Genomic DNA, 14,956 nt, shown 5'->3' with positions numbered 1-14,956 from the left:
CTTTTGTTTTTAAACCTGTTTGGGATAGGGGGCAGCATTTTCACTTTGGATGAAATGTGTGCCCAGAGTAAACTGACTCCTACTCAGTCCCAGAGGCTAATATATGCATAGCATTAGTAGTATTGGATAGAAAACACTCTGAAGTTTCTAAAACTGTTTGAATGATGTCTGTGAGTATAACAGAACTCATATGGCAGGCAAAGACCTGAGAAAAACCCAACCAGGAAGTGGGAAATCTGAGGTTTGTAGTTTTTCAAAGCTTGGCCTACCAAATACACAGTGTCTATGGGGTCAAGTTGCACTTCCTAAGGCTTCCACTAGATGTCAACCATCTTTAGAAACTTGTTTCAGGCTTCTGCTATAAAGGAGGGGGGAATGGGAGCTGAATGAGTCAGTGGTCTGGCAGAGTGTCTCAGGCTCGTGACGCACGGTCCCGACAGAGTTAGCTCTCGTTCCAGTGCTTTTCTACAGACAATGGAATTCTCCGGTTGGAACATTATTGAAGTTTTATGTTAAAAACATCCTAAAGATTGATTCCATACATCGTTAGAGATGTTTCTACGACCTGCAATGGAACTTTTCTAGTTTTTGTCTGGACGTAGTGCTTGCGCCTCCTGAAGATGGATCACTGGGTTTAATATGCTAACAACAAGTGGCTATTTGGACATAAATTATGGACTTTATGGAACAAATCAGTCATTTTTGTCGAACTGGGATTCCTGGGAGTGCATTCTGATGAAGATCATCAAAGGTAAGTGAATATTTATTATGTTATTTCTTTCTAACTTCTGTTGACTCCAACATGGCGGATATTTCTTTGGCTGGATATGGCTCTGAGCTCCGTACTCAGATTATGCTTTTTCCGTATTTAAAAAAAAAAAATCTGACACAGTGGTTGCATTAAGGAGAAGTCTATCTTTAATTCTGTGAATAACACTTGTATCTTTTATCAATGATTATTATGAGTATTTCTGGGATTTGATGTGGCTATTTGCAAAATCACTGGATGTTTTGGAATCAAAACATTACTGAACGTAACGCGCCAATGTAAACTGAGATTTTTGGAAATAAATATCCACATTATCGATGTCCTATGAGTGTCATCTGATGAAGATCATCAAAGATCATCAAAGGTTAGTGATTAATTTTATCTATATTCTGCTTTTTGTGACTCCTATCTTTGGCTGGAAAAATGGCTGTGTGTTTTTGTGACTTGGCTCTGACCTAACATAATCTTATGTTGTGCTTTCGCTGTAAAGACTTTTTTAAATCGGACATGGTGGGTAGATTAACAAGAAGTTTATCTTTCATTTGCTGTATTGGACTTGTTAATGTGTAAAAGTTATATATTTCTAAAAAATATTTTTGAATTTTGCACGCTGCCTTTTCAGTGGAATGTTGTCGAGGGGTTCCGCTAGCGAAACGCCTGCGCTAGAAAGGTTAACAATCAATTTCACGATAGCACATTGGTAATAGTTACTGACAAAGATCATCGCTAAGCTGGGCTTGGTGTAAACCCTGGATGGGAGACCAAAGGGTAGCTGTAGATAGATCAATGCTCCAGTAGGAGATGCAGCCCAGACTGCTTTTTTTTCTAATTGTGGATATAACATTGAAGATCTGACATTGTTTTAAAGATGCACTATGCTGAAATTGCTCCGCCATTTCCTGGTTGCTACAATTCTAGTAGTTTATGTGACAAAACAAGGAAGTATAGTGTAGATAATCATTGTACCATTTTAACCACTGTGCAATATATTTTCCATAACCAAAAATATTATATTTTCAGCTGTTTGAAGCTGGTTTACAAAACAGGAAGTATAAGACGTAACAACAAAAAAATTAAGAACGAGGAGCATAAAAATAGAGCACATAGAACAGATCTAACGCTTCTAAAAAGTTATATATTGCAGCTTTAAAGGTACAAATTAAACATATTTTGTACAAAGTTTGTCTATGTTGAAATGTGGTTACCATGATGACATAATCCTTTGATTGAAATTTTACCCTCAAAACCACTTTGATTACTTTTTTCAAATCCAATGTATTTTCCACATGACAATATGTTGACAAAATATGTTGAAACAACATTGATTCAACCAGTTTGTGGCCAGTGGGATGTAATGAAAGTTTAGATTTGATTTTACTTTACCTCATTTTGTGCCTGCCAATTGGCTGTAGGCTACTCCGCTAGCAGCTTGCTGGCTAGCTGGCTAAAAACAGCAAGCAAGCTAACCTTTTAGCTTCTCACATCTCCCCCATGTGAAACAATCCGCTGTGTAGTTCAATAATATGCCGTGGCAAGTATTCTTATACTTGCCAGTGTAACCTACAACATTAATCTTTGACTACAGTGCGACACGACCGTTCCACACGACCGTGTTTCTGCGCATGAGCTTAGCTAGCTAACATCGCCAGGACATCGCCTACAAGTGTGATCATGGATTTCTACTGGAGAAGTAGTTTCTAGGCATCTTCATGATAAACCATCTTTGTTGGGACCCTGGGGCTGAACACCTCGCTCTGCAACAGGATCCTGGACTTCCTGATGGGCCAACCCCAGGTGGTGAGGATAAGCAACAACACTTCCACCACGCACTGATCCTCAACACGCAGACCCCCCAAGGTGATGTGCTTAGTCCCTTTCTGTACTCCCTGTTCACACACTACTACATGGCCACGCACGACTCCAACACCATCATCAAGTTTGCTGACTACACGACGTTAGTAGGCCTGATCACTGACAGCAATGATGCATCCTACAGGGAGGAGGTCAGAGAATGGTTCCAGCATCTCCCTCGACTGCAAGGTCCTACAGAGGGTGGTGCGGACGGCACAGTACATCACTAGGGCTAAGCTCCCTGCCATCCAGGACATTTATATCAGTGTATGAGGAAGACCTGGAAAATTGCCAAAGACTTCAGCCAACCCAGCAATGTACTGTTGTCTCCACTACCATCTGGAAAAAGGTACAGGAGCATCAGGTCTCGGACCAACAAGCTCAGAGACAGCTTCTATCTTCAAGACATTAGACTGCTGAATAGCTAACCAATGGCTGCTCACCCCCCATCCATCGTCTAGCTGCATTTACTCAATCTGCACTGACTTTATGCACACTCTCAGGTCTCTATCCACACACACTGTCACTCTCTCTCACACACACGCATGCGCATGCACACATAGCGCACACACAAACACACACTCACACACTTACACACACCTTAGAGGATGCTGGTGTGGGCTCATTATAGGAGGAAGGGCTCATTATAATGGCTGGAATGGAATAAATGGAATGGTATCAAACACATCAAACATATGGAAACCAGTTGTTTGACTCCGTTCCATGAATTCCATTCCAGCCATTACATTGAGCCCGTCCTCCTATAGCTCCTCCTATAGCGCCTCGATGCTGCTACTATTTATTATTACTTATCCGGCTGCCTAGTCACTTTTTACCCCTGCCTACATGTATGGGTATATTACCTCAACTTACACCATATCCCTGCACATTGGCCTTGTACAGTATATAGCTTACATTTTTGTGTGTTTTATTTCTCATGTGCTTTTATTTTTATCTGATCTAGTGTTGTTTCCATGTTTTTTTTAAAGATCCTATTTCTATTTGGTACCTCTCATATTGAGGCAGGGAAGGGGGAATGATTTGTAGAGGGGTTCTTCTGGGTGGAAGCGACCAATGAGTGGGTTTCCCTGTGGGTCATGCTTTTTATTTTATACCCATGGGCTTACCAACACTAAAAATAACAATTACATTTTAGATAAAAAGAATGGTAACACTAGCTATTATAATCAAAATTAAACTCTGCATACAAATGAGACACACACATCAAATGTATCTAACTTAGTGGCAACCGATGTGACATATTCAAAGCACTACTATCAGAGCTTATTTCAGTGTGAAGACCAAGATTTTGTTGTCATACTGTATATTGTTTGCATGTACTCAAACAAGAAAGGAACACCAATGCAAGTTTTATATTTGAACATGAATCAATACATGACAAACAACATACTGTAAGTGTAACAGTATAGACTTTACGCCCGTCCCCTCGCCCCGACCTGGGCGCGAACCAGGGACGCTCTGCACACGTCAACAGTCACCCTCGAAGCATCGTTACCCATCGCTCCACAAAAGCCGCGGCCCTTGCAGAGCAAGGGGAACCACTACTTCAAGGTCTGAGAGCCACCGATTGAAACGCCACTAGCGCGCACCACCGCTAACTAGCTAGCAATTTCACATCGGCTACATAAGCACACATACATTAAATATGCAAACATACAGTAAATATATTTTGCATATGCAAAGGAAGAAAAATAGTCCTATTTGTACTACTGTACTGTACAGTATGTTAGATCAATTGTACGGAATAGATAAAGAAACTGTCAAAATACAGTAAAATCACAATCATAAGGCAAGAAACAAATACTGTTGTTTGGTCCCGCCACAGATTTTCATCAACATCACAGGCGATATTCTCCATGGCCAGACAGTGGGGGAAATATCTTCTGGCATGACGCATCCACCCATGACAGGACTCTGCTGGAATGTCACCACAGGCCTACTCCATTGCCTGGAGAAGGGCCATACCTTCATGGGGTTTGCGACCATACACCTTCCACGCCATGCTGAAAACAACTCCTCAATGGGGTTGAGAATTGGCAATATGGTGGGATATAAAGAATTGTAAACCTGGGATAGTCATGGAAGCAGTTGCTGACCTGAGTAGCCCGATGGAAACGTATGTTGTCCCAAATTAGAACATACATTTGCTGCTCAGCATCACCTGGCACTCTCTGCTCTGGGTGAAAAAGATTGACATGTACTGTAAGGTGTTCAGGAAATTAAGGAGATGGGCAGTGTTCTATAGTCCAAGGGTGGCATGGCGGTGGATGACCCCATTTGAGGCTCATGGCTGCGCATATGGTGACATTTTCCCCCGCGGTGGCCAGGTACAGTGCATTAGGAAAGTATTCAGTTCCCTTGACTTTTTCCTCATTTTGTTACGTTACAGCCCTCATAAATCTACACACAATACCCCATAGCTACAAAGCGAAAACAGGTTTCAGAAATGCAAATGTCAAAAAACAGAAATACCAAATGTTTCTCCATGAGCTCAAAAGGGAATTAGGTATCATCAATAAAGGCAAATCACCTGGTTGACCTCCTGAGGTCTGTTGAGTTCCACTGTTACTTCAAATGATTAATACAGCCATTCATAAAGGTTCATTGGGAAGGGATGTAAGTACAGCACTAATTTTGCTTTTATTTAAAAAAAGCTAAGGACACCTCCCAGTGCTCTCACTGTCGCCCTCTGTCTTTGATAAACGCAGATATTAAACTATTTTCAAAAATGATGTTGTCCCGTCTTGAAACGTAATTACCCAAATGGGTAGATCTGGACCGAAGGGGGTTTGTTAAAAAAACGTTTATCTTCAGATAAACTCCGTAGTTTATTTCATATCTTACATGCTTCGTCAGAAACCAAATCTCCTTGGGCAGTTATATCTCTCGACGAAGAAAAAGCTTTTGATAGACTAGAATGGCCATATCTTTGGGCATTTTTGGAACATATGGGAATTTCTGTAGTTCAATGCTTCCCTTGTTACAAAATGTATATGACAAGGATAAAATTTAAAAACTTGCAGATGGGAAAAGACATGGGCCTATCCATATCAAATTTTAAATGGTATTTTCAGGCACTAGCATTTCATCCCATCCTAAATTGGTTTAGACATGATTCTTCAGTCCCCTGGCTGAGTATAGAAAGATATGGCGTCTCCTATTGCCCTGGAAGAGGTGGTCTTCACTGATATATCCCTTAAACAATGTAAACTATGCTTTTGTCCTACTATTGCGCACACAATTTAAATTTGATGCAAATCAAAATGTCATGCCCATACTCCTTTCACAATAACCCCTTGCGATCTGGAGGGTGGCCTTTTGCAACGCCCCCAATGGTCCAAATATGGAATCCGTACCCTTGCCGATGGTGGTGGGTGACTGACCAGCAACCCTAGTTGCTAGGGCAGATCGTGGGTACAGTACATGTTTTATAAACATATACTGTAATTTGAAATGGATAATGCACCTGTAAGCCCCCCAACAAAAAATAACAAAACAAATAACAATTAAATAAGAGTTCTCTCATAGTGGAAATTATGAACCTATGTGGTTTCTTTCACACCCAAATATGCTACTGAAACTTTAGCTACTGAAACGTACAACTCACCAGAACGTTAACCTTCTTACCCTCTCGCTGTGGATATTTTTTTATTTTATTATTGGTGCTCCACTTTATCGAATAGCGAACATATTTGCCTTAATCAGTGGTGTAAAGTACTTAAGTAAAAATACTTTAAAGTACTACTTAAGTCGTTTTTTGTGGTATCTGTACTTTACTTTACTATTTATATTTTTGCCCACTTTACTTTTACTTCACTACATTCCTAAAGAAAATAAAGTACTTTATACTCCATACATTTTCCCTGAAACCAAAAAGTGCTTGTTACATTTCGACAGGAAAGTGGTCCAATTCACACACTTATCAAGAGATCACAGGTCATCCCTACTCACTCTGACCTGGCGGATTGAGACGTAGCCCAAGCAAAAAAACATATATCTCGAGCTTAAACAAGACGGATTTTGATGGGGATTTTTTTTGTAATGCTAATTATATTTCCGCGGAGCGCGGACATCAACTCTAGGGGGTTAATACAGAACAATAATACAAAAACATCCTGTATTCTGCTTCACATCACACAATCTCTTAGAATTGACAGTTTTTCTCAATACTACAAAAAATGTTTTAAACAATGTTGTCGATTTTCAAAACAGAGTCTGCACGGCACAGAAATTTCTGGCCTTTTGCAAAACATGAAATGCTTGTTCAAAATGATATTGCCTTCTCAAAACAGAAATACATTCATCAAAACGATATTATACAGTCAAAATTGCAGATAGTGTACATTCATCAAAAGAACATGTCTGCCTTCAAAATGATTAATGCAACGATACTTATCTCTTGAGTCCTAGCAGACAAAACAGTAAGATAGTCTGTCCTTAAAAAATCCCAGTAGATCAATACATTTTCGTTGCAGTCACTAAATCATGATGATCAAAATTGGAAAAACAACTATCCAAAGGTGCTGAATTATGGGCAAGTACTCTCCTTTTATGCATACTTCACCAAACAATTTCATACACATTAAATCCAATATTATTTTTGATTTAAAAACATTTTTTTTTTTAAAGCACATTGTGTGCAGGATTCATTTATCGGCGTCATCACAATCCACAATAGTAAATAAGGAAAGATGAATACAATGGAGGACGTGAGGAACGCAACTAATATGAGTGCATAGGCCTCAATCCACACCAAAGCAAAGCTCCATAATGGAGGGTCACAATGTCGAAGATGATGACTTAGAAGTAACCCAACTTCATTTTCTACATCTCTGAATGTCTGCAATATTGTTAAAAAAAATAATGAAAATCCTCAACCATTGCCTAGATGACATTTGTATTTAAAGTCATTTTCTTGCCTTACAACCGGACCTTAGAGCACCTAAGATATGCAAGTCAGGTACTAAAGCAAGAACATTTCTGAAATTCTGTAAATGTATTTGATCATAGGTGTTCTGCTATAGAAAATTGCTTGTACGCAATTGAGAAAAACTGTAAGTGACCTTCCCCCCCTTTGTATATATACTGTGTATACCGGATCAGTGCATTCCTTAAAGTAGTCGTAATGGGGTACTGACTTGGCTGGGGAAAGATCTAACTCTTACATACACGCGGAAACCTGCAGAGGAATAGCCAGCGGTTATTAATCACTCAAACCTTAGCTCTCGCCTCTAGATCTGAAGCAACCTTGAATATACTGTCTCAGTAGGGGTAGAGAAGGAGAGAAGTTTCCTCTTAGGTAAACACAGCACAGCAGCTCCAAACTTTCCATCTCTCCCGGCCTGCACCTGGTTTAAACCCATGAAACATGCAGATTGTTTTTATAGTCTGGTGTTTGGTCTAGGCGGCGGCACAGAGCCAATGTCTACAGTTATTTCATAATCCAAACTTTGCCTCTGCTCAAATGCCTCTGTATGCCCTCTAGTTTAACTTAGCATATTCCAAATCATTTGGAGGTCATAAGGGTTGAGTACACATCTTCCAGATGCATGTCATCCGTGCTGTGGTATGTTTCATTTAAAAAATGCATCTTTCAAAATAGATGATAGCACCTGCAAACTTTCAAGCTGATGAAAAGTACACCGTAAAGGAGTTACTGTAATCTAAATACAGTATCAAAGTGAGTACTGTGTAATGACATACAGTACAATACAGTAGAATTGACTGTATTGTACTGTAAAAAAAGTAAATGCTACCATAATCATAATACATTAATGAATGGATGAATTAATTAATTAAATTCATTGGGGGGAGATTTCACAGTATTTCACCTGAATTACATGGGGATTGGTGCAAGCGGGTTTGGCTGCTAGGTAATGTGTAAGCACATTATATCATATCAATTTTAGATCCTTTGATTCTTAGATCCTTTGAACTTCCTTTGAACTTCTAGAAGCCGTAACAAAGGCTTTTAAACTGGCAGCAACTGCAGTGCAAAAGAGACCAAAAGGACATGACAAAATACTTAAAACCTCTTGAAACTAGGTGGTACTATTCTTATTTTTGGAAAAATAACATTCCCAAAGTAAACGGGCTATTTTGTCAGGACAAGATGCTAGAATATGCATATAATTGAGAGCTTAGGATAGAAAACACTCCAAAGTTTCCAAAACTGTAAAAATATTGTCTGTGAGTATAACAGAACTGATATTGCAGGCGAAAGCCTGAGAAAAATCCAATCGGGAAGGGACTCTTATTAAGAAAGCTCTGCGTTCCTATGCGTCCCTATTGAGCAGTGAATGGGATATCAACCAGATTCCTTTTTCTATGGCTTCCCTAATGTTTCTAGTGTCACAATACATAGTTTCAGGCTTTTATTTTTTAAAATGAGCCTGAACGACAACATTGTGTCAGTGGTCAGCTGGAGGCTCTCAGAGTGTTTTGTGCGTAATTGACAAATGCGGCCATTGTTTCTCTCTTTCCTACTAAGAAGCCACCTGTCCCGGTTGATATATTATCAAATAGATATTTGAAAAACACCTTGAGGATTGATTATATAAAACGTTTGCCATGTTTCTGTCGATATTATGGATCTAATTTGGAATATTTTTCGGCGTTGTCGTGACCGCAGTTTCCGGTGGATTTCTCAACCAAATATGAAGTACAACCGAAGGTATTTCAGATATTAAAATAATCTTTATGGGACAAAATGAACATTTGCTGTCTAACTGGGAGACTCGTGAGTGAAAACATCCAAAGCTCAAAGGTAAACGATTTAATTTGATTGCTTTTCTGATTTTCGTGACCAAGCTGCCTGCTGCTAGCTAGGCATAATGCTATGCTATCGATAAACTTACACAAATGCTTAAAGCATCATTTCAAAATCTGAGATGACAGGGTGATTAACAAAAGTCTAAGCTGTGTTTCAATATATTTCACTTGTGATTTCATGAATATGAATATTTTCTAGTAATATTTTTTGCCCGTTGCGTTATGCTAATTAGTGTCAGTTGATGACAATTCTCCCGGATCCAGGAGAGGGGGTTCCAAGAGGTTAAGCAATAAATATTTAAAACTTGCTGCCATTCCAATCTGGCCCTTATATTTTATAAATTGATGGGGCATTATAACCACATATGAGTTAAATTGGTACAGACTCACACTAACAGTTGCAACAAGGCATGCCTCAAAATATAATAATGGTATTGTTGTTTCTGGCTCATTATCATATTTCGAGGTGTGCCTTATAAGAGGCGTGCATAGTGGTCCAAAAAAGATGTAGCACTCCAAAAATACGGTATTGTACTGGATTCTGTAGGGTGGAGATACAGAACCAAAACATTTCTGCAGCATTGAAGGTCCCCAAGAACACAGTGGCCTCCATCATTCTTAAATGGAAGAAGTTTGGAACCACCAAGACTCTTCTTAGTACTGGTCGCCAGGCCAAACTCAGCAATCAGGGGAGAAGGGCTTTCATCAGGGGGGTGACCAAGAACCCGCTGGTCACTCTGACAGAGCACCAGAGTTCCTCTGTGGAGATAGGAGAACCTTCCAGAAAGGTAACCATCTCTGCAGCACTTCACCAATCAGGCCTATATGGTAGAGGGGCCAGACGGAAGCCACTCCTCAGTAAAAGGCACATGACAGCCTGCTTGGAGCCAAAAAGCACCTAAGGACTATCAGACCTTGAGAAACAAGATTCTCTGGTCTGATGAAACCAAGATTGAACTCTTTGGCCTGAATGCCAAGTGTCAAGTCTTGAGGAAACCTGGCACTATCCCTACGGTGTAGCATGGTGGTGGCAGCATCATGCTGTGGGGATGTTTTTCAGTGCCAGGGACTGGGAGACTAGTCAGGATCGAGGGAAAGATTAATGGAGCAAAAAGCAGAAAGATCCTTGATGGAAACCTGCTCCAGAGTGCTCAGAACTCTGAATGTCCATCAGTGGCCCAGCCAGAGCCCGGACTTGAACCCAATCGAACATCACTGAAGAGACTTGAAAATAGCTGTGCAGCGATGCTCCCCATCTAACCTGACAGAGCTTGAGAGGATCTCCAGAGAAGAATGGGAGAAACTTCCCAAATACATGTGCATGAAGCTTGTTGTGTCATACCCAAGACGCCTCCAGGCAGGAATCACTGCCAAAGGTGCTTCAACAAAGTACTGAGTTAAGGGTCTGAATACCTATGTAAATGTGAAATTTCAGTTGTTTTTATTTATTTTTTTGCCAAAAAATTCTAAAAAACTGTTTTTAATTTGTAATTACGGGGTATTTATTGCGTGTCACAGGAGATTGAGATTTTTTTTTAAATCCATTTTGGAATAAGGCTGTAACATAACAAAATGTGGAAAAAGCCAAGGGGTCTGAACACTTTCCAAATGCACTGTATATCCCTCTTTTATTTGTGGAAATACTTTGGAACAGATTTCCTAGATCACTTGGAGCTGATTTGCTTGTGTTTTTGAAGTCATTTATGTCCAATAATTAAAACTAATATATTTAAAAACAAAATGTGTTTTTCTTGTTGCTTAGAATAAAATCACTGCCATTTGGGGAACCCTGATTTACAGTATGCTGCAGTATAATGCTTTCTCAATATTTTATTGTTGATAATACCCCACATTACTGTGTAAATTGCAGTTTTCCATTAAAGCGTAGCAATAGATCACTGTTCCAAAACAAACATGCGATTGCTTTTTCGGTCCTTTTTCCCCCGAAGTTCTATTTTTCCATCCAACACTCACAACTTCTGTATGTCCCCCGCAGTCTCAATGGCTTAGAACGCTGGCTTTGGTTGGGTTCCAGACAGTGAGCGGCAATATTCTTTATCCAGGTTCCAAATGGAAAACCAATGCCGTGTGCGTGTCTCCTCCTCTTTAATCTGCTTTCATGTACACCTCTCAGACATGTGATATAGACGCAGGATGAGCACACGCTGTTCTGCCCTAAATGTTCATTAAACACTTTGGTTGGCTAACTATTAAAAAGGAAAGGAATGGATTAACATCCATACAGGCCTGGAAGACCTCAATTAACCTCACGTGTTGTTCACATCCCAGACTAAACATGCACATCTGTATCCTAATACTGAACCCTTTGTAATCGGATATGCCCTGTTATTTACCCACTGGCTCACTACATACGGTTATGTTTGCTGCTGTAGTGTATAGGTGTTAGGGAAAAAGGGATAGCAGCCATGTGTATGAAATGTTGTTATTTGACTATGTGTTCCCTGTGTTCTCAGGATGTTTGCTCGCAGGAGAAAGCCCTCTTACTGGGATTACTCTGTCAACTGCACTGGAAACGAGGCCCACGTGTCAAGCTGCAAGCTGGGCCATGCCGTGGCAGCAAAGGCCAATAGCACCTGTGGTGGGGGCACGCCCGTGGTGGTCAGCTGTGTGCCAGGAAGAGCCTTCTCCCCAACCCCCATGACAGGCTTCAGGAAGGCCTTTAGACAAGAGGTAGGCACCACATACATGTATTTTTATTCTATTGGTTGCAATAATTTTGTATAATAATTTCAATTGGAAAAACTCTACGTTTTGAACCTGGCATTGTTTTGTGTATTAGTTCATAAACCATGTGCCATGGAATCGGCACATCGAAATCCACTTGCTTCTTGCATTTTTGCGGTAATGCTGCAATCAGTTGGTTATAATTTTGGATATAGCAGACATGTACATATATGTTTGTTAGCTGCATGTGTGACAACTTCACCAGTCCTATTTATAATACCATTAACAAATATTATGCCATTTTCCCCCCTCAAAATAATGTAAAAAAAAAAAAAAAATCAAATTATATATTTGAGTTTAGTCATAATATTTGTTGTAATATTCATCTGTCTGGTGGATTCAAATAAAATTTCAAACTAGCTTTATATGACTTGTTTAAAAAAAATAGTGATATTCTGGAGATGATTTCATTTTCAAATAACCAAAGTGAGATGTTGTAATCTGAATAAAGGGAAAAGGCCAGTTTTGCCACCACGGAGTTACTAAACCACTGCATTCTTTCTATAGAAATATAATCACAACACCGGATACAGCCAGACCTATTGACTTGACTGGGGATACCTGTTCTAGTGATTCTATTTCTATTATTCAGTCAGATTTCTGCTGTGCCACTGCTGGGCTATGGCAAATAAAACATACAGTAGATAGGAGAAATACTGTAGCTGTGGGGGTCGAACTATATTCTGTCACTATGAGTGTGTTAATTTATCGCTGATCTGATGAATCCTGTGAGAGATCGATGGACAATGTACTTTTGTGAGACGCATTACTAAAAAACACTGACACTCAGAAACACTTTAGCTACTTGGCTTTGTTAAGCCCATCTGCAGTTTTGTATGTTTACTGTCAAGTGATTCATCATCATGGACTCAGGATCTGTGGGAAGGAGATAATTCATGCTGGTCTAATGAAAACATCTTGTGGGAATCCCACATCTATTTTGCACATCCAAGTGCTGTACAGATGTAGGATCTTAATTTGCACTAACTATTTTGACTCAACACATAAGCTGCTGCTACTGTTTATTATCCATCCTGTTGCCTAGTCACTTTACCCTTACCTACAGTATATGTACATTACCTTCTATATTTTTCTCTCTGCATTGTTGGGAAGGGCCCGTAAGTAAGCATTTCACTGTTAGTCTACACCTGTTGTTTACGACTAGTGTGAATTTGAATTTGATCACCTTGTTGCAAGAGAACTTTAAAGCAATGCAAGAAATGTCAAACTTGTAGTGTATTGGAGGTTTAAAAAAGCTTCGGAAGTTTGTCATTTCCACTTTGAAATTTCAGACTTGATTTTCCTTTACGAAAAATGATTCAAAATGTCCATTAATTTTAATCCACATAATAATTCACATTTCCTGTTGCTGCAGAAATATTTTCCTGCTGTAGCAAACTGGCTCAAATTAAGATCTTACATTAGAATGCATGCCTGCCTGCTCTGTCACTTTCCACATCTCAGTGTTTTGTAGCGAGCTGTGCATAACCAGGGACATCCCATAGGGTATGTCCCAAATGGCACCCATTACCCTATATGGTGCATTAATTTTCACCAGAGCCTAATGGGCCCTGGTAAAAGGTAGTGGATTATAAAGGGAATAGGTGGCGATTTGGGACGCAGTATATTACCATTATACATGTTTAGCTCTGCCTCAAGGCTGTCCAGATCCAGAGTACATTTCACAACAGCTTTATCTAATAGCAGAACCAAATGACCGGGATTGCAGTTGAAATTACATTAAAAGTACATTGTGCAAGTGATCAATGCTGCTTGATATTCTGAACGAATTATTAAAACAATTGTGAAGATATCCACAGACCTGCGATGACCTATGCACGCTGTCTTGAACATGCAGCTTTATATGATTACATAGGAAGAAATGTATAGTTACAGTAACCTCAAAATGTGATCATGAAAGTGTTACTCATTTAAAGGTTGAATGTTGCATTAGTTTGTAAGATAGCCTTAACTTTAGGCTTTTTACTGTATTTCAAAAGTAATATTTAATATCAACATTTAAAGGAGATGTGCATTCGTAAAGTATTCAGACCTCATGACTTTTTCCACATTTTGTTACGTTAGACTTTAAAAAAAAATATATATATATTTTTTAAATGTCCTCATCAATCAATTTCCTCAAACAGGTTTTTCGAAATGTTTGCAAACATATTACAAATAGGGCCTCCCGAGTGGCGCAGTGGTTAAGGGCGCTGTACTGCAGCGCCAGCTGTGCCATCAGAGACTCTGGGTTCGTGTGGGGCGACGCACAATTGGCCTAGCCTCGTCTGGGTTAGGGAGGGCTTGGCCGGTAGGGATATCCTTGTCTCATCGCGTACCAGCGACTCCTGTTGCTGGTGCGCAGTGCGCCCTAACCAAGGTTGCCAGGTGCACAGTGTTTCCTCCGACGCATTGGTGCGGCAGGCTTCCCGTTTGGATGCGCACTGTGTTAAGAAGCAGTGCGGCTTGGTTGGGTTGTGTATCGGAGGACGCATGACTTTCAACCTTCGTCTCTCCCGAGCCCGTACGGGAGTTGTAGCGATGAGACAAGATAGTAGCTACTAACAATTGGATACCACGAAATTGGGGAGAGAAAGGGGTAAAAAAAAAAGTATTCAGACCCTTTGGTATGAGACTCGAAATTGAGCTTAGGTGCATCCTGTTTCCATTGATCATCCTTGAGATGTTTCTACAACCTAATTGGAGTCCACCTTTGGTAAATTCAATTGATTGAACATTATATGGAAAGGCACACACCTGTCTATATATGTTCCCACAGTCGACAGTCAGAGCAAAAAC

At 39.9% G+C, this 14,956-nt stretch overlaps 1 protein-coding gene across 3 annotated transcripts in view; it reads left to right on the top strand.

Moving 5' to 3' along the window:
- The window catches only part of LOC112248680 (lysyl oxidase homolog 2B-like), a 70,932-nt gene that overhangs the window by 36,316 nt on the left and 19,660 nt on the right, over positions 1–14,956 (top strand). For 2 of the 3 annotated variants that reach the window (XM_024417912.2, XM_024417911.2), the window contains exon 5: positions 11,887–12,103. In XM_024417912.2, the coding sequence (XP_024273680.1) occupies positions 11,887–12,103 (217 nt within the window). Of the gene's footprint in view, positions 1–1,951; positions 2,627–2,765; positions 2,970–11,886; positions 12,104–14,956 lie in introns of those variants that run through there. The other variant, XM_024417913.2, reaches the window with a different exon arrangement.

The sequence above is a fragment of the Oncorhynchus tshawytscha genome, linkage group LG04 (assembly GCF_018296145.1).
Source record: "Oncorhynchus tshawytscha isolate Ot180627B linkage group LG04, Otsh_v2.0, whole genome shotgun sequence".
In the NCBI taxonomy this organism is placed as follows: Eukaryota; Metazoa; Chordata; class Actinopteri; order Salmoniformes; family Salmonidae; genus Oncorhynchus; species Oncorhynchus tshawytscha.
This window is presented reverse-complemented; position numbering and strand designations above follow the sequence as displayed.